Source organism: Ornithodoros turicata, chromosome 2 (assembly GCF_037126465.1).
Source record: "Ornithodoros turicata isolate Travis chromosome 2, ASM3712646v1, whole genome shotgun sequence".
Taxonomy (NCBI): domain Eukaryota; kingdom Metazoa; phylum Arthropoda; class Arachnida; order Ixodida; family Argasidae; genus Ornithodoros; species Ornithodoros turicata.
The window spans coordinates 22,336,527-22,361,496 of NC_088202.1; the positions used below are offsets into that span (position 1 = coordinate 22,336,527).

At 42.2% G+C, this 24,970-nt stretch overlaps 1 protein-coding gene across 1 annotated transcript; it reads left to right on the forward strand.

The window, feature by feature from the left end:
* Positions 1 to 2,981: 2,981 nt before the first annotated feature.
* On the forward strand, positions 2,982 to 24,970 carry LOC135384409 (uncharacterized). The gene is made up of 10 exons (XM_064613610.1): positions 2,982 to 3,017; positions 5,426 to 5,509; positions 7,416 to 7,553; positions 8,098 to 8,217; positions 8,320 to 8,355; positions 8,420 to 8,497; positions 9,098 to 9,151; positions 9,419 to 9,624; positions 11,873 to 12,032; positions 24,411 to 24,970. The coding sequence occupies exons 2-10, from the start codon at positions 5,497 to 5,499 to the stop codon at positions 24,968 to 24,970; spliced, it is 1,365 nt and encodes a 454-aa protein (XP_064469680.1). The 5' UTR covers positions 2,982 to 3,017; positions 5,426 to 5,496.

A 24,970-nucleotide genomic window follows, 5' to 3' on the forward strand; every position in this document is an offset into this window, starting at 1 on the left:
TATTATTTTCCCGAGGTAACCTTCAGTCAACATATTCCCACTGACCTGGAGGATGTTAGAAGTTCTTTAATCATATTTGACGATTGCTTAGCTGACAAGAAAAGACTCGAAGAAATCGGTAACTTTTATGTAGCTGGATGCCACCATCTCAACTGTTCGGCCATCTTCATTACTCAATATTTATTTGTTACTGATCCTCTGTATAGATGTATTCAGTTCAATAGCAGTGCCCTAATTCTATGTCGTTCTGCTCGAACTGTGGATCAACTACAAATACTTTCACGACAATTGTTTGAACGGAACAAAAGCGACTTATTGACAAACATATATGAGGATGCTTGTAAGAAACCATATTCATACATCGTAATTGACTTGTCTCAAAATTGTTCCGACCACTATCGAGTGTGGACGAACATATTTCCCGACGAACATCGCTAAATAGTATATAAAACATGAAACGTGTAAAGAAGAATATTCATTTTCTTCACTTGCTCGCCGAAACTACGTCACCCGAGCAACGTTATTATCTTTTGAAGCATGCTACAAAGGATCAGTTGAATACCATCAGAGAAATTTGTATGAACCTTTGTGAAGGAAACGTCACAGTAACTCCGAGAGTAAGAAAGCAATTAAAACCTTACGCAGCATCAATTCGCATTTTGGCAAAACGAGGCGCAACGGGGCTCAAGAAAGATAAAAAGGTCTTGCAACAATCAGGTGGTTTTCTGCAGTTTCTATTACCACCTTTGTTGGGTCTCATCTCCTCATTGGGTGGAAGGGCGATTGCAAAAGCAATCGGAGTATAATCGATGCAGAAATACGAACTTGTACCTTACCGAGAAGATCACATCCCAAATATACTGAAGAAAGATGAACCGGATGACCATCAAGGCAAATGAGATAATTCAGTATCTTCACTCTTTGCTACATCCAAGTAGAGTTGCAAAACAACATACAAGCGAAACACTTGCTGGATCGCGAGAAGAGGGAACACAGACCGAGGAGGGTAGCAAAGTGACACAATTGTTGGTTTTATGAGTAGTGGTTATAAGGTCAGAGCAAACCAACTTTTGCAACTTCTACAACCAACAATCTCATGGAATGTGCAAACCTTCGAAGTAATCGTTGACGGTCAAACGTTGGTGAATAGTAATATAATTGATCTCGTTTATTATCTTGTCTCAAGAGCGAGAAATGTTCCAACTCTTCCTTACTTCGATCGCATCTTGCCACTATTGGTCAAACTGAATCTACCAACACTTATTGTGCATCCAAATCGCTTAAAAAACACTGAGTAACGGGAGCATCGAACAGTTGAGCATCGCCTGTTACAAGTGAAGCAAGCACACCTGAACGTGTCTCGCCAGCAATCACACGTGCTGCAAAACGTGCCCGCCGAAACCTAACATGAAACCCATATTGAAGCCTGTGCAGGAGGAACAAAAAGACTATTTTCAAGATGGAACCATATTGTCGCATTTCCCTCCAAGGCATCATAAAAAGGTATTAGCAATACTCAAACTGATAACAACTGTTCTAGCTTACGACGAGTACGGAAGAGTTATATGTCACGGGAAGGTAGTGCCACACTCGTCCATTGTCGAATTGCTGAAGTATGAACTTCACAACAGACAACCTTCCTGGGTGAGAGGAGACTTGTCAGCTACAATAAATGCCTATCTATCCCTTGACGCTCTTCGAGTCCGCAGCAGAAGAAAGCACTGATGGCCGCCTATTACGACACACAACATGTCGGCAGTTTTAGTGGAGTGCAGAGACTCGCTCAAGCCATCGGTGAAAACAAGGGCAAAATTACAAAATATCTGCAGACAAGTGATGTTTACAGCTTACATAACGAGTACAAGCGACCCAAGACCTTTCGGAAAATAATTGGACTCGGAAAGAAGGAAATGTTCTAAATCGACCTAAATGACATGCAGTCTCTAAAAGGGCAAAATGATGGTTTTCGCTTGTTGTTCTTCTGTATAGTGGGCATGGTGACACGCACTCAGAAATGCTCTTAACGAGACGGCTCTTCTTCTTGCTTCAAGTGGTTGTAGTCACAACCGGGAGAGCAGCAGCTTCCCATGAACTTCATCAATGGTTTGCTCCGAGGGACATGCACCTACGTTCCAGATACAGTGCAACAAACGTGTTTGAAGACCCATGGGTCTTCAAACACGTTTGTTTGCGTTGCAAACACGTTCAAACACGTTTGTAGATTGCAGTGTGACGAGTAGCGCGACCATGCATGGTCGCGCTACTCGTCACACTGCAATCTACACTGCGGTACCGTATCTCAGCGAGCTACCAGCCATTGGATAATGACAACACGAGTGAGAGCGTCAACGGTGTTATCAGTACCTTATAAAAGCGAGCTTCACCGTTTCCAGTTCAGTGGGCATGGTGACACGCACCTGGAAATGCCCCAATAAACCATCAACGTCCCCAGGACATCCACAACTGATCCAGACGTCCTGATCCATGCTGGATTTCCCGTGGACGTCCTCTGGACGTAGCTGAAATATCCATAAAAGTCCCAGAACGATCCGGAACCCATCATCCTTTAGACATCCACAGGATATCGTCGGGTTCTTCTTTTTGTAATGTAGCACAAACTTGCGAAGGGGTATCATCGTATCAGATCACAGCACATTGGTAATATCACAACTACGCTGTCATATATGTAACATTTGCACTACATGGACACGACGTCACACTGACAGATATGCATTAATTATGTTATCTTGATGGAATCTATACAATATTATTTGTAGAATATTAATAAACTAGAATGCGCGGAATAAACTCTCCTACGATGAACTATAAAAGTATTTCTAGATGATCGGCAACGACTCTCTCACAGATACGCGCGTCGTCTGCTCCACGGATACTCTCAAGCGGTTCTGCTTTGAGGAAGGAGCACCATCAACATCGTGATCACCATCATCATCTGCGCGCCTTTTCCTGCCTTTGTTGCGTCAGTTGCGGTCTGTTGTACTTGTTGAGCTTCAAAGGTGAGCTTTTGCAGTTCTATGTGAAAAGATACACGAAGTGGTAACGATGCTAAAGGTGCGTGGTAAGCGCTACGTGTATATGAAGGCGCGGCGGGAAGTGAGAGAGTCTGTCACAGCGATTTCTGCAGACACCTCATACGAAGACAACGACCGTCACGCTTGCTGCTCGATTAACGAAGGAACTGTTCAATACGAACATTTGGAAAGCGATATTGGCGCAGAAGGAACGTCTAGTGATAGCAGTTCTTCGGTTGAATGTGCCGTAAGACCGAATATCGAAGAAGCGGTTTTGACTGCGTCGGCGAGTGTAGCACATTTGGAAACGGAAACGTTGCTAAATGAGAACGCAAACGTGACACCCGGATGGGGTATAACAGAACTGGATACCGAACAACGATCTGAAGACCGCTCAGATTTATTGAGCTCTCTGAGCGCTCTAAGGCGTTGGGCAATTGAGCATAATATAACGCACGCAGCTGTCAGCGCTCTTTTAAAGATTCTGAAAAGTCACCCGTGCCACGCAGAGTTTCCTAGTGATTCACGTGCCCTGTTGTGTACACCTCGTAATACAGCATCGAGAACTTCGCGAATGGGCACTGGAACCTACTGCCATTTTGGCCTTGCTAGCGGGCTAACCACCACCTTATCCCATGTGAGCAATCTACCAGCCTGTATACCGCTGCGCCTTAACGTTGATGGCTTACCAATTAGTAAGAGCTCGAGGCAACAGCTATGGCCTATACAGTGCTTAGCCAATGTACCCGGTGCAGATAGCCCATTTCTTGTTGGTGTCTACGCAGGGATCGAAAAGCCAGCATGTCCAAATGAGTTCCTCACCCAGCTTGTAGAGGACATGAAAGAGCTCCTCCAGTCAGGACTCATTATTAATAATAAGCACTATACTGTAGTTCTGCAGAGTATTGTGTGTGATGCTCCTGCACGAGCATTCATTTTTTGCACAAAAGGCCACAATGCCCGGGCTGGTTGCCCAAAGTGTACTGTGGAAGGCGAATACTTAACAAACCGAATGTGTTACCTCGAAATGGCAGCTCCGCTGAGAACAAATCACAGCTTTAGGAACCAAGATGATATTGAACATCACAAAGGAGAAAGTATTCTGACAAAGCTTGAAATTGACTGTATGATGTGTGCCCCCTTGGATTATATGCATCTGGTGTGCCTGGGCGTGATGCGAAAACTGCTGAACATGTGGGTTACGGGCCCGAGACCACTATTGAGCCCCACTGATAGACACCTCTTATCAGATCAGTGCGTGGCACTACAACCCCACATGCCTCGTGAGTTTGCAAGAAAACCCAGGTCGGTCGCCGAACTAGATAGGTGGAAGGCCACCGAGTTCCGCACCATGCTTCTTTACATAGGGCCAGCTGTTCTGAAATGTGTGCTGCCTCAAGCTGCATACAATAATTTCATCACCCTCCATTGCGCCATCTTCATTTTGGCAAATCAAGAAATGTGTCAGCATCATGCAGAATATGCTGATGCTCTACTGCGTCACTTTGTAACTGGGTTCAGATCCTTGTATGGAGATCACCACGTCTCATTCAATGTCCATTGTCTTATACACATTTCACAAGATGTAAAAGCTCACGGCTGCCTAGACAACTTTAGTGCGTTCCCGTTTGAGAACTACATGCAGTGTCTGAAGCGTTTGCTGCGTAAAAATAATGGCCCTTTGGAGCAGCTTTTCAACAGGCTTTCTGAGAGACAGAGTGCATTGATTCCTAAACACTCTCTGGCAACCAGCAAAGCTACATTCTCTCAACAGCACAATAGTGGACCACTACTACCTGAATGCAGGGGCCCAGAATATCGTCTCGCAAAAGTTTCTGATTACACCTTTGGGGCTGCAGAAGGGGACAACTGTTGTAAAACTGCCTCTGGAGAGATTGTGCTGATTTGCAATATCGCCATGTTACGTTCTACGCAAGAGCCTTGCATCATAGGTCAGGAATTTCGTACCAGGACAGACCTCTATAATCAGCCCTTCGAATCCTCGCGTGTTGGTGTACACCTTGTGTCACAGTTGTCTCATCTGAAGTGCTGGCCATTAGCGGGAGCTAAGAAGATGGTAATGATGCCTCATAAGGACAAACATGTGGTTGTGCCACTGCTCCACTAAGTGGTCTCCAGGTGTGAAAGATCGTTGTACGCTTCGGTTTGTTGTACCTTGACACTTTTGAATCGACTGCGTCAACGAGAAGACCATTTTGTTTTATGTAACTTGTGTACAATGGAACCAAACTCTATCAGTGTGCAGTGCTTAAGTTCTGACGTTCTCCTAGGTATGTACATTCTTGTGAACTTCGTTAACCAAAAACAAGTGGAAGTGGTACCCGGGTCATGGGTTCAAGGAACAATATGCAAATGGCCTAAGTTGCCCTCAGACAAGGCAAAAAAGCTGATCCTGAAAAGTGCCCCACCACAAGAGTCTTGGGACAGATATGACATCCAAGTCATGGGAGTATTCTGTGAGTACATGTGTTGCACATCCTCTGCTCATTGGGTACAGAATGGAAAATCAATTGCTGTGTGTCACTGGTACTGGTTACAGAGCTGGTTTATTCAATATGTTTCATTTATGCCTCCACCTATTATAATAGCTTAGAATCCCTGAACTATATTTATTTTTTCCCATTGTCTGTTCCGCAACAGGAACAATTATTAATAGTTTACTTTAGCCAAACCGGAGCATTAGGCACTACCTTGGAGCGGAACCACTAAAATATTTCTTTGGCCAGTTCAAATAGTTAATTATTAACTAATAAAATAATTGAATAATCTTTGGCAAAAATTCTAGTTCACATACAATGTAACGGACTTACCAAGAAATCACATTTCAATATTTGTTATCGAATTGTCATCATTGCTGGAATGGCATTGAACAGTTATCCTTCACACATAATCCAAAATATGTGTTCTCAAACCAAGAGTAGACCCATACATTGTATCTTATTGTATCTTACATTTATTATTATTACATCTTACATTGTATACATTGTTGCAATCAAATTTCAATTACGCAAAATTTAGTGACCTGAAGTATGTGCCCAACAAAGATCTACTTTGCCCCGCCACAAAATGCTCTTTCTACTGCTGGCAGTGGCAGCACCATACTGAATTTGTACCCTTCCCTTTATTTTTTGCTTCTCAGTATGAAGTTAAGTGAGCTATATATTTTGAGCAGTTTTGTTGAAATGTTCAATAAAATTCAGTTGAGCATATCAATAATAAAACATAGGTTGTATATTCACACTATGCCTTGCACACTTTCCCATTGGAAATTGGTTTCACACGAAGGTAATGCTTCTTTCATAATTCAGTGCATGACCTGTGCTATGTTGTCGAATACTTTCTCGCATTTGGGCTAATTTGCAATGGCAGTTAGTACATTATACAGGGTGTCCCAGAAAACGTCATTGAATTTTAATAAAACAACTACGCCACTTAGAATCATGCGATCAACTGCATTTGTTCTTACTATGTTTTTGCTACCTCCTGATGTTCATGTTATGTAACATGCATGTTATGTAAATTTTTGCGAACTGAACTCTGAAATTTTCCAACTAAAGGTCACTTTTTTACCCCAGCAATGTGAAGTGCGTGCCGAGTTTACTCAAGTTCATGATACTTGATAGGAATATTGAGGAGCTATCGTACTGGAAAAAAATAGCTGAAAATCATGCTCTACGGAGCTCGCACAGGATAGCGTGCGACAAATTTTTCAGTGAAATCATCGTCACATCTGTGTTTCAAACCTCCTTTCGTCGGACTAACAGCGATTGCGCTCGAAAAGTCCTCGTGCGTTATACTGAAGTGCCTTGAGAAGCGTGATGTTCGCCTATTTTTTCAGATAGGATAGATTCTGAGTATCTCTGTCAATTATCATGAATTAGAGTAAATTCGGCATGATCTTCATGTTGGTGAGGTAAAAAAGTGACCTTTACTTGGCAAATTTCTGAGTTCACTTTGCAAAAATTTACATAATCAAACTTAGGTTACATTAAACGCACGTCAGAAGGTGGCAAAAAACATAGTAAGAACAAATCTCGTTGACCGCATGATTCTAGGACAATTCATTTGGACAATTCATTTGTGCACGTGAATGGTACCAGTTCGCCACCCAGGGCGGCAAAGTTAGCATGTAAGGATTTAGGAGTACCACACGGACTGGACACATTTATGACAAGCCATTATCACTCTAAAGGGTATATCATTGTCCACCTTTCCTTAAAGCGTGCATGTGGAGCTTTGGCTGCTGATCTTTTAACTGCGGCATCCTATCTGAATTACAAATTGTGGGGACAAATCTGCATTTAAAAATGCATCATGTTACTACTGCGTAATCCCAGTGACAATTTTTTTGTAAATTTGCAGCAACGTATGCTGAAGCTCATGCCAAGCTTGACCGTGCTCAGTATATTTCGGACTTAAATTCAGACATGAGCGACGATGGCAGACGAAAGCGACTTCCTCCATGCCGTCTCATCCAGGAATCGGAGGAGCCCACAATTGGTAATCCCTGTTCATTCTTATTATCTATTCTGCTTCGTATTGGTTTGAAGCATGTTTCGTGCCATGAAGCGTTAAACGTCAGTGTCCGTTCTTTTGCCCACTATTGCAAACGCTTCTCCTCTATGTGAAACATTTTATAGCTATTGATACTTCTAATTCAAATGTCAACATTTTCTTTTCTGTTGACAACCAGTGGCTGTTTTCATTTGCTTGCTGCTGCCAAGATACAACAGACATAGACAGGTGTCAAGCAACTAGCGTAGCTATATGGCTCTTTTAGGTTGTTAAGTTTGTGTCACGTCAAGTCACACTGCGTTATTTTTTTTGTCTTTACTCTCAGTCACATTGCGAATTGTATAAAATTGATTTGATTTGAAGATATTACCTTGTATGTCGTGTTATTCTGTTGCTTTTCCCATTCTTTCTCCATTGTTGTATAGCGCCACAGAGGTGTAGACTGTTGATGGATCCTTAAAATAATAAAATAAAAATATGTTTGTATGCTTTGTGTTTCCACAAAACTTAACTTCTACTTTCTTCACAGGAAGGACGAAGCGTCCACGAGTGTTTCCCCTTCCAGAGTCTTCCGACTCTGAAGACGTCGACAACACACTTCCTGATGTGCCTCCAATCCCTCACAATTTTCCAGAATGCCACGCAGCAGGTAAGTCATATTTATTTTTAGGTGTGTCTCATACAGGATACAGGTCATAGGCTATAGTATTCTGTCCGGAAATAACTAATATCTTTCTGGAATAACCTGCAGGCAAGAAGACCATTGCTCGACCTTGCAGCTCCCAAGGTAGGATTTGATATAGCAGGTGGTCTGTACTATCTCCTGTTCTAATGTGGTTCACCCTTTGCAGGCAGCAATGATGATTCAATCCATGACACCATCTCTGGCACATTAGATGAAATGTGTGGTACATCATTTGCTGGAATGAGTAAGGAAACAAACTGTTTAAACAAAACTAAAATTATGTTAATGTGGAAATGATGCAAGCTTAATAGCAATCGTTGACACAGTCGCCAATCAATATTTCAGACTAGAGTTTCAAATTTTTCAGACAAATCTTGGTAGCGTCAAAAACCACATAGAGCCGAACAATTTCCACTTCCAACATTTTGGACTGTGTTTCGGATAAATCGTCCGGTTCCTCTTACTCCTTTCGGTTTGAGCACGTTCATTGATTAGAATGTTTTTTTTCTTCCAAGTGCCAAAATGTACTCACTACAGTGCATTTTGGGACTCCACAATTCTGACCACTCCAGGAAACAAAGCGCACTGACCCTGTGTGCCATTATGCCAGCATTATGCCATGTGTGCACGTCAACTGTTATTTGAAGGCTGTGGAAGTGCTGAAATAAAATTTTGTTGAAACAGTGCATGGAATGTTTAAAAATTTGGACTGCTCAATAAATTGGACTGATTATGTGGTCCTTTCAATTATGAAAAATTGGTCGGCAACTGTGTATAGGAGCAGCACTGGTTTGATTCTTTGGTGGATGTGCGCTGTTATTACAATCCGAGATTACATCAACAGGTGGTGAAGCAACTAGTCATCCACGTCAGCACGAAAATGTTGCCTCCACAACAGGTATTCCTTTTATAAATGTATTGACCAATAAACCGTCACACTCATATGTTGGCATACCATCATTACCATTGACAAACAGAGATAACCTTTTCCCCCACTGTGAAAACTGGATGTGATTGTCAGTGGAGCTCACTGTTGAAAGTAGAGCTTTGTGTGCTTCGTCTCATCTTAGTTATTGTATTTTCGCCCAGCGCATGCATGACTGTGGTCAATGATGTTCCCATCAAGTTTACTGCATTCTGTAACTGATCTGTATGCTGTTTCCAGAGTTTCAGAAGCAGGTCCTGCAACTTTTACACCTGGTGCGACTGACACAACAAAGGGACAGTGCTGTACTCCATGAACTTTGCGCACAGAGGGTCACTAGTACGGCTGCGAAACCACTAGGAGCACTAATAAAACAGCCATTTGCATCTTCCGAAGACTTCGAGCAGTTTGATTCATCTCTAAGTGAAGAAAGGAAATTGTTGCTCGTAAGTGTTTTGGTTCATTGTTGTCTTGTCCCGTGTGTACTTAGTCGTCTCAATTCACGAGTAGTTGTAATGATTTTGGAACATAACACTTTTCAGTCTATGTACATATTTATACATTTAGAATGCTAAAGTGGGATGCTGACTGCCAGGTGACTCTTTGTCTTCGGACATTGTTCCCATGTTCTGTGCACTGGTTGTTCATGCACCCATTGCTGGCATTTGTGCGTACCAGGTTGCTGGACCCTGTTAGAGAAGCCACTTTACAAGGGGCAGTGAAGACTGTTAACGTTGGCCCTTTGTCCTATTTTCTTCAGATTGTGCGATCACTTATGAACATAAGATGTGGCACAGATATTGCGTCGTTCGTGGGTGTAGTTGTGATTACAGCCTACGAAAGAGAGTACATCGCAGATAAGGGACTGAGCCACCGAGTTCAAGAGGAACACAGGATACCCAGCATCATTCAACCCTGATACCAGATCGCAAAGACTAAGGCATTTGATGTGGCCATGACTTCTTAAGAGAAAGCAACATATTGCCACATGGTTTATATGCCCAGCACACCTGTTTAATCTTCCTTTCAGGATGGAGTGCCTATTTCTCACTCAAACCACATGACCCCTCAAATAAGAACATTCACTCATCTGTACATCTAAAAATAGACTGAATAGCCCCTAGACTAAAAATATACCTCTTGTACTGTGGACATTCAGAGCGTGAGATCCGTTTGACTTAGTCAAAAAGATATAACCAAGGATGGGCGCAATGCAAGACCAGATACAGACTCCTGTTTTCCGGAAATGGAGGTTCTTGCTCCGCATAATATGTGTGGATCTCAAATATGAACTCAAGTATAAATATAAGTTACTGCTGTGGCTGGTCTTTTTTTTTTTTCTTTTAGGAAAAAAGACAGTGTCTTCTGCCAAGAACAACATATACTGATATGATAACACGAAACGGATATTGACACTATTGACTCTGACACTAAAACATACAAGTACTAGAAATTATTTGCAGCTGTTAACGATGCCATGGGTAAGCTTACTGAGGTGTAAGTTGCATGAGACAATCCCAGCGTTGGACGCACACTTTACAATTTACACTTGGCTAATAAGCTAATAATGTTTTAATGAGAGCGTCATCTTCCATATCTCTGACAAATATTTAAACTGTCGCAGAAAACGGAGTGCTGAGCAATTTGTGCTCAGCCACCAAATTTGCATGTCCTCTTTAGACTTTGAACTCACAATCTTTGCAATTGATTTTATACAGGGTGTCCAAGCTAAGTGTGAACATACTCTTAAATATAAAGTATATACAGTGAACCCTCGATTTATGAACATCCTCGGTTCCCCGAAAAATTGTTCATATATCGAGGGATTCATAAATCGAAAATCCTAGTCAGCTTCCGTGCATTAGAATAGGGCGGTGATGACAGTACATGGTAGTGCATGGTGGTCTCAGGAGAGTTATCTGCAGGCACCGCTGGGGGCACTACCAATTAGCATCCATGTGGGACATCGTTTCGATTTCTGCACCGGTAACTCCCCTATCGGTGCCTAAACACAACTCTCCTACGACAGCCATGTTGCTCAATTCTGATGCACGGAGGCTGACGTTTTCGTTGCTCAGTATGGCTTCATTGATTTTGCTGCAGATTTCGCACGCATAAATGTGCGTCATCGTGCGTCAACGGAAGTTCGTTAGTTGGGTAGACAACAAGCCCAGTTCCTAAATGCAGGTCACGTTTTCCTGCACACTCCCTGTATATCATTTTTTCCAAGATGAAATCAGTTGCAACATAGCGTATGCTGAATGGCACTCCTTAGGAGGGCATCACCAGACTCCTAAGACAATGTCTTCACTTTCAATAGTAATTAAAATTTTAATTACAAAACCTACAAAGTTGTCCTAGTGAGAACATCTTGCTATTTTTTTTTGTTTTGTTTTTTCGGTCACCTGATATTGTAGCAGATTTCAGAACAAAAATCCGTTTGGTAGATCGTTCGCTAAACATTCGTGAAAGAACACCGTCTTTTTTTCTTTTGTTCATTGTGCATCTTCGGAGATGCTTATTTCCTTCATCCCCAATGTCAGTGGGGGAAAGGTGTTCACACTTAGCTTGGGCACTCTGTATAATATAAATATGATGAGTTTGCATACGGTAATCACAGGTTATGCAGCTGCAAATGCTCTCGCATTGCAGCTTATTACATGCATGCATGTTTATATGTTCTGTCTGATGTAGGCGCAGGAACTTGTGTGCATTGGAGGAAACGACGTGGGCCATGCTACCAGGAACATCTTAGCTTACATGCTAACAAATCGTGTTGCCGAAGAATATAGCTGGTTTGGCCAGAAAGGGAAGAAAAAGTTTTGCACTCTTCATGCACCCTTGGTTATTTTTGGTATGTATAAGCAATGAACCATTCTGTGTAAACGTTACGTGCCAACCTACTTTTTCTTTTTTTCTTTTTTTTTATTTTGTTTTCTATGGCGGCTGTGGTCCTGGGACACTTCCCTTCATACTTCCTTACTGGTTCGCTGGATTTTCTACCCATCGTATTTCCCATACAATTTGCGAAGGTGCAAAAACCAACTGCATGCAAAATATTTACCGCAACAACATGTGTCTCGTTGTAGCGTTGGTGGCACTGTCTTGAGAGTGTGACATTGATATCGACGAAACACGGAACGCAGACGGCGACAGCGTTCTGAGTCTGGTCGCTGTTTGGTGTTTTGTTTTGCAGTGTGAAACGCCCTTAAAGAGATTTCTTTTCTAAATTCAAGAGGTCAAATAAATATGCTGTAGGAAAACAATGAATAACAGCTGTAGTTGTGTTCAAGTTAAGAAAAAGATGACTACAGATGCCGTTTACATAACATGTACTACGTAAACATTTTCGTGCTTGCTCTCATATCTCATCACCTGTGCCTAAACAAACAAATTCCACGAGTAACCGACCACTTGTGTTAGCTCCAGTAAAGGAGCTAACACAAGTGGAGATCAGACAGTGGGAAAAACGAGTCAGAAAGACTCAAAGTTATTGCTAGCATGCGATTTGCGGTAGATCTGCATCCTGAGCTCTGTCATTCAAGGTCAGAGATGTCGGCAATAGGAGGTGCCAATAATCCTGTTAAGTGTCTGGCGTGGTTCTCCCGAACGAGACGTATATCGTGTGCTCTGCACACCACGTTTGTTGAGCGCTATTCCGAGTTGTGTTGAGAGGGAACCTTTCATTTTGCGGAAACATGTAAACCATAGCCAGGGCTATATAACTACAAAATATGAAGGAAATCTTTTGAGAAACTGCAGTCCAAAAAACCCAATTTTTGAGAGCATAGCTGTACTCTACACAGACTTGCCAAAAGGGGACAAGGTACAGACATGCAAATTTGATATCAATTTACAGAGCACGCTTCGACCTACATGCCCGTACTTCATATATCTCGATGGCATGCATAGGACGAGTACAGCGCAGAGACAAATATGACCAAAACCGGAACTTTGGGGCAACTTTGGCAATTCTTAATTGAAGTTCAAAACATAATTGACCCGTGCCGTTTAGAAAGGCTGAAAACCATTGTGCCTGATATATTGCGCAAAAAAAAAATATTCTGGGACCCTCCGCTGGCGTGGAATAAAATGTCAGTCGCTCTGTCAGAAAGCTCCGCCGCAGGGTCAATTTCGTTCAGATTTTTTTTCTGGTGGACCACAACACATAGAGCCAAAATATTTATTGCTCCTGTGTGCATTCGTGTTGTGGTACAGCATATATTTTTCAAATGAAATCGGTGATGGTGTCCGGACCACCCCGCCTGAGTTGAGATGGAATCACCCAGTTGCTTTTACGTTATTTGATAGCGACCCAATGAGACTGTTCTGGGTGCACGAAGGGAAAGGCAAAACACTGATAGGTTGCACGAACAGCTGACCTACTTCCATACCATGTAGCATTTTCATACTGCCCAAGCCACCTCCATACAGTACGTAGCTGTTAATACTACCTGTCTTCATTTCATTTCAGAAGCAATCAGAATAAACAGGAAGTTCTCAGGAGCTACACGAACGGAAGTGGAATGTTCTATAAAGTCCTGGCTCAGACACGCGAAGGAGCGCCGCTGTTCAAAGGAGTGATGGAACTCCCTCCCAGTAAATTTGCCTCTGCATCGAAAAAAGTGACGACTTGCTACAACGTGACTTTTTATTTTTGTCATTCATTTAATTCATTTGACATGACAAGTCTAGTTTTTCAGTGGACTTTCATTGCACCAACGTGTTTTAGTCAATTGACTTTTACAATATTTCTACCTCATGTTGTATTCCTATTTTTGTACCATGTGCATTTGCATAGTTTTTCAGTAGACTGTTCTTTTCCTTTTTTTGCAGCTACTTGTTTTAGTCATTTTACTGGTACTCTATTTTAACTTCATGCTGTATTCCTATTTACGTGCATTCTCCCCATGCGTTTTTGAGTCGGGCATTCTTTGCAGCAACATGTTTTATTCATTAATTTTACTTGTACAGTGCTGGACAAAAGTTTACGGTACACGCTGTGGCGCATTCCTTCTTTAGAGTGACACAGTAGCATCGAATGGAACGATAAGGACTTAGACATATGCTTAGGTAACCCAGTCGCCTGTTTTTGTCTGTATGGTACCATTCGCTCCTAGCGTGTTACTCTGAGGAAAGAATGCAGCGGAACGTGTTCCGTAAAGTCTTGTCCAGCACAGTACTGTATCTCGACTTTATGCTGTATTCCTACTTAGGTCGGGTTGACCTAATCTGTGATATCTTATGGCACGAGTACTTAGGTCTACTTTTATATACAGGGTGGGTGCTATAAAAGGTAAGCCACATTTTCGCACGTGGCGCGACACCTACTTGACGGACAGACTTCCGGTACCACAGAGTGCATAATTTGTGCTAGAAAAGCCTCCGAAAAAATTGTGGTTACCAGGCACTGCATATCAAAGTAAATACGACCACGCAAACTTTTGTCTTCCTGCAGTTCTTATGCGCTATACCAATGTAAACACAGCAGTCTGCCACTAGTCGAGTGCAGCTTCCGCCCAGGGGCGCTAGCGGCGTCAAAACCGAAAACAAATTCGTGTCAGCTGGCGCCCCTAGGCTGATGCTATACACAACAATTTGAGACCGCCGTGTTCACATCGGTATAGCGCATAGGATATGCATGATGACGAAAGTTTGCGTGGTCGTATTTACTTTGATATGCAGTGCCTGGTAACCACAATTTTTTCGGAGGCTTTTCTGGCACAAATTATGCACTCTATAGTAGCGGAAGTCTGTCCGTCAAGTATGTATCTCTCCACGCGCAAAAATGGACTGACCTTTTATAGCGCCCACCCTGTATGTACTGTTACAAATATAAAATGTATATGCAAGCAAGCAAGCTGTGATACAATATATTTGAAAGTGATATTTTCTATTAAATGTACACAATAAATAATAATTGCTAGCAATTGCTCCCTACCTGACTCTGAAAATGGGCATAAAAAGGCTGCATTTAGCAATCGATAATAGTGAAAGTGCGCATACTAGCTGGTTCATACTGGTGACGTGAAGACCTGAGACAGGGAGGAAATAACAGACAACTGGTGCAAGACAACTGGTGACAACGTTCTGGTGCAAGTAGCAGCAGTGCAATACACAAAACTGCACTACTTAAAAAAACTCCTAGCACTGTCCCAAAGACGTCAACAAAGACGTCCTGTGGACCTATCACGGAGATCCATGGATGCAACTTTGACGGTCCCAGAAACATCCGCAATACGTCTGCAAGACCTTTATGGACGTCCTGTAGACGTCGCAATATCCAGGTCGGTATGTCCATAGGACATCCCTATAATGTAGATGGTTTGTTGGGGCTGTTAACGAGACGGGTCTTCTTCTTGCTTCAGGTGGTTGTAGTCACAACCGGGAGAGCAGCAGCTTCCCATGAACTTCAGCAATGGTTTGCTCCGAGGGACATGCACCTACTTTCCAGATACAGTGCAACAAACGTGTCTGAAGACCCATGGTCGCGCTACTGGTCACACTGCAATCTATACTGCGGTACCGTATCTCAGCGAGCTACCAGCCATTGGATAATGACAACACGAGCGACAGCGTCAACGGTGTTATCAGTACCTTATAAAAGCGAGCTTCACTGTTTCCAGTTCAGTGGGCATGGTGACACGCACTTGGAAATGCTGTTAACGAGACGGTTCTTCTTTTTGCTTCAGGTTAGTAAGCCTTGTTCAAATATTCGAAGTGACTGCATTTGCCTTGTCGTGTTACCATGCCCAAAAACGTGTCGTGACATTGTGTACCGATGTTTCATTGTTTTGGAATTATTGATGTGTGGTGACGTTGAAAGTAACCCAGGTCCTAGCGTTGACGAAATGTTTAGCAATTACTTGAAGGTCAAAATAAGATTTAGGGAGAAATTGGTAGGCTACAAGAATCTTAGACAAATTAGAGAGAACTATAAGCTCTGTAAATGAAAGACTTGTAAAATGTGAAACGGCACTGCCCGGAATTCAGCCTGTATTTGAGCAAATGTCCTCACTTCTGGTTTCTGTTAATTTGCTTCAAAAGTCGTTTAGAGCACATCAAGATAAGATAACCGACTTGGAAGATAGGTCTCGGCGCTCAAACCTTATTGTTCATGGAGTACCCGAGGCTCTTGTAGAAACGGCACATGAGCTGAGAAAGAAAATTGTCGAAGATGTATTTCGAGATAAACTGGGTGTTGAGTGTAATTCCATTGCTAGAATTCATCGCTTGGGAAAACCGAAGGGTGACCGACCAGTCATACTCTATTTTCAAGATTTTGGAGAAAAAGAAAGTGTAATGAAAAATGTTGCAAGACTAAAAGGTATTAACATTTTTGTTAGAAATGATTTTTCCAAGGAAACGCTTCGTAAAAGGAAGTGTTTGTGGGAAAGTACCCAAGAGGAAAGGAAACGCGGGGACAACGTAAGGCTGGTTCGGGATAAGTTATACATTAATGGTACGATGTATGTTTGGGATGATGACAAAAATGCATGTAATATTTACACACGGGGTCACTAGGTGCGAAGTGACAAAGTGAAAGCGAAAAAGAATTCAGATTTGTATGTTTAAATGCTCAAAGTGTCTTAAATAAATGTGATAAACTTGAGCATGTTTTGCTAAGTTATGATCCACATGTCATGATAATTACTGAAACATGGCTAAGCTCCGCTCACCCTGATGGCGTTATCTTCCCCCCGTCTTACAAAGTATATAGAAGGGACCGTTCAAGTAGGGGAGGCGGTGTTGCCATACTTGCAAAATATAATGTCGAGGTACTTGCTCTCAATCAGATCGAAGAGCATGAAAGTGAGCACGAAGAGCTGTAAAATTAACTTCCGCGGAAATACAGCAACAGTGATCGGCGTGTATCGCGCTCCTAGAGCGGTGCCGGATTTTATGCATCAATTGCATGACTATGTTGATCGTTATCGGAACCATAAGCTCATAATTGCAGGGGATTTTAATCTCGGGGACATTGACTGGAATACCCTCAGGTGTGGCGGGAGTGATGCTGTGAGCTCAGAGATACTGCTTGATATGATGACAGCCTACGACCTAATTCAAATAGTGCACGAATCCACCAGAATAACAAACGTATCTGCATCTTTGTTAGATCTTGTACTTGTCAGCAGTGGTATAAGGAGGGCTACTGTTTCAGTTGATGAGGGCATATCAGATCATAGGTTGGTGTATTTTGTTGTCATGTTAAGTGGAGTAAGGAACAATGGGCCTTCAAAAATCATCACTGTTAAAAATTATAATGCTTCCAATGATGTACAGCTTGTGGAATATCTGAACCGGGCTTTGGATGCGTTTACAGACACCAACGTTAATGTACTTTGGAATAAATTTAAGATTCACTGCAAACATTGCTTAGATACCTTTATTCCAAACAAAAGGAAGCGTACTCGGAGGAATAATCCTTGGGTTACTAGAGAAATAATACACATTAAAAGGTTACGAAGACAACCAAATTTAGACAAGGAAAAAATAACATAACTGAAACTGTCCCTACAGGGAAAGTTACGACAAACTAAGGAATATTATTTCTCAAACTCATTACCCCGCTTTGCGACGGAAAACCCGCAGAAATTTTGGCAGTATCTTTCTGAACATAAGAAGTGTGTCGAACCGATTCAGAATAATGGTTCTGTTATATCGGACAATGAAGAGATGGCGGATCTGTTTAATGCATATTTTCAAAGTGTATTCACTGAAAGTGATACTGGTTACGTGACAGTTTTGAATGATGAACGCCCTCATCTCCACATAGATGTGTCCTCTCCACACATCTATGTGGAGATGAGGGCGTTCATCATTCAAAACTGTCACGTAACCAGTATCACTTTCAGTGAATACACTTCGAAAATATGCCATACCACGGCAGCGTATTCAACCGACGGCCGGACAATAGATTTATAAGCTGCGACCTTAAGGTCCTTGCTAGTACAGTGAAGCTTTCTTCGCAATAATCCCAGCTTCCTACGGGCCACTGTGCATATATTTGCGATATGTTTGGACCAGGATAATTTATCTGTAATGATTACGCCGAGATACTTATATTGGCTTACTTTTGTTATCGCAGTATCATCTATTTTATATGTGAACACGAAAGGATTCTTTCTTGCCGTTATGCTCATAAAAACGGTCTTTTCAAGATTAACAACCATGTCCCACTGGGAACACCACTCTGACACTCTATGCAAACTAATATTTAAGTGCTCTTGGTCCTCAATGGATGACACAGGAAGAAACAATATACAATCATCCGCAAACATTCGGATTGAAATTTGGGGACCCACAAAATCCGGTAGATCATTAATGTACAGTAAGAACAATAATGGTCCCAAGACTGACCCTTGGGGAACACCCGATTTAACTTCTAGAAGGCCCAATAGTGTTCCACTTATGTCCACAAACTGCCTACGTTTGGATAAGTAACTTTGGATCCACCTAATGATATTGGATGGTACCCCTATAGCAGATAATTTAGAAATTAGTTTATTATGTGGGACCCTATCAAATGCTTTGGAGTAGTCAAGAAAAATTATATCCGTCTGGCCACCCTTATCTAACGTTTTTGAAAATTCATGCACTGTAGTTACCAGTTGAGTGACAGTGGAAAAACCCCGGCGGAATCCGTGTTGGCAGTCTGACAGAATGCCGTGCTCTATTAAAAATGCAGTTAGCGCATTTGCTATCACGTGTTCCAAAAGCTTGCATGAAGCAGATGTCAACGAAATAGGCCGATAGTTAAGAATATTATGTCTGTCACCCTTCTTAAACACTGGCATGATACGTGCGATTTGCCAAACTTCAGGAATACTGCACTGCTCAAGCAAACATTGAAATATTTGCACTAAAAATTTTCCTACGGTTTCGGCATATCTCCGGAGAAACATATTTGGAGCACCATCAGGACCAACAGATTTTTTCACATCTATATTCAACAGCATGGACAGAACACCAGAACAGCGACACATCTATGTGGAGATGAGGGCGTTCATCATTCAAAACTGTCACGTAACCAGTATCACTTTCAGTGAATACACTTTGAAAATATGCCATACCACGGCAGCGTATTCAACCGACGGCCGGACAATGGGATGGGATGTATGGGATCCCAATACACAGAAAGACATAGGTGAACTTGAAAAGATTCAGCGCCTTGCAGCGAGATTCATTTCTAATAGATACAACAGGCGTAGCTCGCCAACACAAATGCTTTGCGAAGCCGGTTTAGAATCTCTAGTTGATAGAAGGAAATGCGCGCGGTTAAAATTCCTGTATATGTTGTATACCCGTAGACTAGGGCTCAACCCTGACGAGTATGTATCCAGCATACAGTCTAGAAGTACCCGACATCGTCATGAATACAGTTTAATGCCAATATATGCTCGTACAAGTAGGTTTAAAAATTCATTTTTTGTCCGCACTATAGAAGATTGGAATAATATCCCTCAGATTGCATTTACATCACTGGAAAGTTTTCTTTCCTATCTCGATCGTATGTAGCACTTGTCTTGTCAAACACTTGTGACCTCGTAAAGTGCAAACCGCTGCTATTCTATTTTTACATTATGTGATGGCTTCGGAATTGCTTGTACTGAAGATACCCGTTTGCATTCCTGTCTGTGTAGTGTCAGAGACCACTCCTGCTCTGACTCCAACGAAGTCTGCAGTATTTCACAAATAAATAAATAAAATAGATGCTTTTTCCCGGCTCCTCGCTGTTGTACCCATTCACAATAAAAAATATCCTGAGATTATTCGAGCATTTAAAGTTGCATTTAAGAGGACCGGTACTCCAAGGCTGATACATAGTGATCAAGGAACAGAATTCACGAACAAGGTAGTGCAAGAGTTCTTGAAAAGAAAAGGCATAACCTTATTTCACTCTAATTCACTATACAAATGTGCCATTATAGAGAGGTCTCAGAGAAGTATTGTCTCTACACTTTACCATGTCTTTACTGATCAGGGTCATAAACGTCATGTGAAGGTTCTACCTCAAGTAATCAACCCCTACAACAATCGAGTGCACAGGACTCTCTCTGTGAGACCTGTGGATGTAACCAATGAAAACGAGCACATTTTCCGAGAAAGACTTTACCCCACTGCAACTGAAGCCCCAAAGAAACCACGTTACAATGTTGGAGACCTTGTAGGAATTTCCAAATATAGACACCAGTTAACAAAGAGATATTTACAGTCTTTTACGAAAGAGATTTTTTCGGTGAGAGCAATCAAAATAGGTGATCCTAATACATACTTACTTCGTGACCTTAACAAAGAAGATATCATTGGCAGTTTCTGCGAGAGTGAAATGGTAAGAGTGAGAGAAGTTCCAAAAGTAGAAACGATTATAAAAAGACGAGTTAGAAATGGACAGCTCCAGTATTTAGTTAGATTCGGTGGAACTGCGGACATGAAGTGGATAGCAGAAAGTTACCTCGGTTGAAAAAAAAAGACCAGTACAGGATGGTCCGATATTGAAACCCAGCCTGGCGATTCATGGTACACAGGTGACAAAACAGAGCAATCGGAAAAAGGAGAAGATGAATCCAGTAAATGGAATAGGAGGTTTCACATATTTCAACTACATCTGCCGTGCAATGAGAAACATACCTCTTGGAAGCAGCTATCAAATTGTGGGTTAACAACGGTCAAGAGGACGCTATTAGCAGAAGCTTTTCAAATTGTGACAAACACTGTGTTGTTTTGAGCTCTACCGAATAATCCTCCAAATCAAGTCATTTGGGAAACTGCAAAGGAAATGTATTCCATGCTTCATACAGATGATTTGTCTTTAACAAGTTCATCCTTTGTTTTACTAACCGAATGGTCACAGCAAATGAGTGAGCTATTTGACTATTCGACTCATTTCGATGCCATGCAACTTGCTACAAAGAGTCTGTGTTTTATTGACACTGCCATAAAGCATGGATTCCATTCAACCGCCAAGTACATAACTTTATTTACTTTGGACCTTTTGAAAAATCGACTTGTTTGTGTATAAGATGTATGAAAATGTATCGTCAATAAGAAATAAATTCATCCTCAATGCTAAGTCTTTCTCACTTTATCATAAAAGAGCGAAATGGATAGGGTGTGTATTCTTCTGTGTCACATATTCTCTCTCGTCATAGTAACTTTCAAGTTAACGAAGTCATCACCTTCACTTCGACAAGGTAACTGTAGCAAAGAAGTTGAGCTGGAAGAATACGTTTATGCCAATAGGTGTCCCCCTAATGCATCACTGCTCGCGTTACGACTTTGGGACAAGACTGGTCTTCCAACACGCTACTCTCACACGCAATGAAACGCAACAACTACGGATGTACTTGAGATTGGTGAATATCAGTCATAGCTTTTACGATCAGGAATGCGTAGAAGTATGTTGCTTGTGTGAGGAGCGGGAGCTAAAGGTTCACCGCTGCCCACAAAATATATACACACTCGGTCGAACACATGGCCGACATCATTCTGGATATGGAATAACGCTGTCGAAGAGGGCAGTTATATTGTTGTTGAAGTATCTCAATAAAAATATTTAATTGGAGAATCACTAGTTTATATATGTGGTTTTAAGTGAATAGAAATATGTACATAATAATCAGTCACTCTTTGAAGGCATTACTGTTTCATTTCAACTTGTTTTTTATTTCTAAATATGTGTCGCTACCATTCCATGCTCGCCTCTCTTCGGAAAAAAAGTGATGAAAAGCAGACGCCACTGGATCTCTTCCTTTGCGAAAGCAGATTTCGGAAAGTGCTACTCACGCTCTCTTTTGTGAAACGAAAAAAATAAAAATAAAAATTAAAAAAAGTAACGATGTAACACGAAGACATATGCATGAAGCGATCACATGGAAGGAAAAGATGTAACACGATGTCGAATGCACAAAAGTTGTCAAGCGAACGAAGTGAGATTAGGCTAGCGATGAGTTTGCGGAAAGAGGTGATTTGTGTTTATGACGTCTACAAGACACGCTGTTGTCACGTAGAAGTTGTCAATAAAAGTATGGGAAAGAAAACCTTAACATAAAGATGGCTGAAACATTCAACAGAACTCCTAGCACAGCGTCGAATCCAGAAAAGGGGCAGTCATGTGGCCTTCCTGGCCTGCCTGGCCTGCCTGTCAACTCCTGATATTTTCGCCGTCACTGCTGCGACCCCCTCTCTGGTGAGACTGCTTTGCTCTATGTTCATAGCATCCGAGTTCATTGTAGCAGTCGCGGAAATGCAGTACGAACGGTTCACGATTGACTCTGTCACTTCCTCATACCGCCTGGCTAACTGTAGAAACTTCACCGGCTTGTCGGCATCATGTGTAGAGAGACTTTGCTCCTCATCGGACACTATACCGAGACAGCCTTTCTAAATATCTCTCATGCAACGGGAAAGTCGTCACAACTACAACTACAACTTCATCAGTCAAGACTTGAGTGTGATGGCCTCCGTTTGTCGGAAAATCTCCACAAACAGACCAGCGATCTGTTGGACTTTCTCTTCGCATTGAATATTACCAACACAAAATCAACATTGCCTCATCGTCGTCCTCACACGGTATGTGGATCGACTTAATTTAAATGTCGATTCAATGCTGTGTTAGGTTGACTGTGTCATGTAACGTCAATAGAAGGAATATTTATCCCTACAGCAGGACATGTGTGTAATTGCCTTACAATATGTCCGTTACTTACTTTGCATAACAGAGTGAACTAGAGTATGAAAATCCAAATGTCATCGAAGCTCAACTGTTTTGTAAACTAGAGTAGCACTATGCTTTGCTCATTCTTTGAAATGACTATATACTTGAAAGATAACTGTGATCTAACTGTTATAATAAAAATATATGTCGTGAAAAAGCAAATGAATTTGTTTATTTTTTATACTCGTTATATTTTAGTGTTTCGTTAGGCGTCGAGGAAAAGTTACAATAATGTTTTCTCCCGCATTTTGCTTGCTCTCTCATGCTTACAGTATCGAGGAGGGGGGTCTGCTCGTGATATTGCTAGTAATTGGAAATGGAATATTCACCTCAGCCAGAGCAACCTGCCACTCTCGATCTAATTGCACTGAGTGAGCGAGTTTCATTCTAAACTTGCTACTTGTGGTGCTAAGAAATACATCACTCGAGCTGTTTGACAGTAAACTGACGTAGAAGTGGTTCGTATTTTTTTAAACGAAATCATCGTGAGGAGTCTTTAGCGAGAGCGAAGACTAATGGCGGGAATTTTTTTAATTCGTCATAGCTACATCTGTTGAGGCAAAAGTGAATTCGCCATCTGTTTAAAATGTCAGAAAAGGCGGGCAAATTTAAAATGTGCTGTAAGTAGCACCATCTGTTGAACATGACACAAAAATCTGCGGGCGCGAAATTGAAAATTTGGGGGCGCAGGTAGCGCCATCTGTTAGACGGCGGTAAATTTAAAATTTGCTGGAAGTGCTGCCATCTCTAGATGAACGAACTCAACTCCCGTGACGCCACCTGGCGTAAAAAAAATCAAACGACGTCTCCCCCCCACAATTCTATTCTAATTAGCGACCTAAGTAAACATGTAGAACCCATGGCCTAGCCTTTTCTACTTCCGGCTGTCGTTGGAGTAGGACGTGTTGAAATGAGCTCCGCTGGAGTCTTACCTACGGCTAAGCCTAGCCGGGTTTCAGAAAGTCTAAACGATTGCGTTTCTAAGGATGATTACCGCCTAGTTTTGCCGACGTTACCGAGGGGCAAATTCGCTTTGAATACTGTTGTTCTGCACGCTGATTTGTTTCAACGGCCGTACAGGAGGGAAGATTTCAAGCCAGCTTTAAAGGAAATCTTGAAGCCTGCGGATATTGCTTCGTTTGGGGTGTACCAAATGAATCACGTTTGGATGCTGACAACACACAGTGCGCTTGTGAAACAGAAGCTCCTGGAACTTGGCGAATGTACTGTGAAGGGGAAAATGGTGTTTGATTCTCGACACATCACCGAAGGAAGTTCGTGCGAAGGTGCATTGGCTACCGTTTCATACCCCTGATGAAGAGGTGAGTAAAGCTTTTTCGCCTCTCGGTGTTGACATCAAGGTTAAGCGAGAGGTATGGCGGGACGATTTCTTCAAGGATGCGGAAACTACCAAGCATACCGTGACAATGAAGCTAAAAGACGGAGTATCAGTGGACAGTATACCACACCAGCCGAGAATCCTTGGAATCTTGACACTTGTCTCAATCACAGGACGTCCACCGTTATGCCTGAGATGTCGGCAAGTGGGTCACATCAGACAGCAGTGTAAAATGCCAAGATGTCAAGACTGCAAGCGTTACGGCCACGACAAAGACAGCTGCTTGAAATCGTACGCTGACAGAACTAGAGTGGTACTTGAAAACGCTACCGATGAAGACCACATTATGGATGTAGCAGAAACAATGGCTACATTAGAGCAAGTAACGAAGGAACCCGTACAACTAGCAAGTGCGGAAGCTGCTGCGGAGAAAGCCACAGACCAAGTAGGTCGGGATGAAGTGACAGATGAAGAACCGCTAGAAGTTTTTAGTGAGTACACTGGGGGAGATAACAAGGGGAAATGCCCTTCGGAACTTAACAGTCAGTCCCAAGGAGCGGGTAAGGAGGTGGAGAGGCTTAGGGGAGAGGAAACCGACGTTCCGCCACCAGCCGTGGAGGCGAAGATTTCGAATCCATGGAAAATGGCCGGTGGAAAGCGGCTAAAACAGGCCAAGCCGAATATTCCGTACGACCCTAGGGATCGAGGACAATCGCACAGTCAACCAAACTAA

Coding starts and splice junctions, on each gene's coding strand:
- LOC135384409 (XM_064613610.1), top strand. Junction 8,218..8,319: donor TCCAGAATGCCACGCAGCAG/GTAAGTCATATT, acceptor AATAACCTGCAG/GCAAGAAGACCATTGCTCGA. Junction 8,356..8,419: donor TCGACCTTGCAGCTCCCAAG/GTAGGATTTGAT, acceptor CACCCTTTGCAG/GCAGCAATGATGATTCAATC.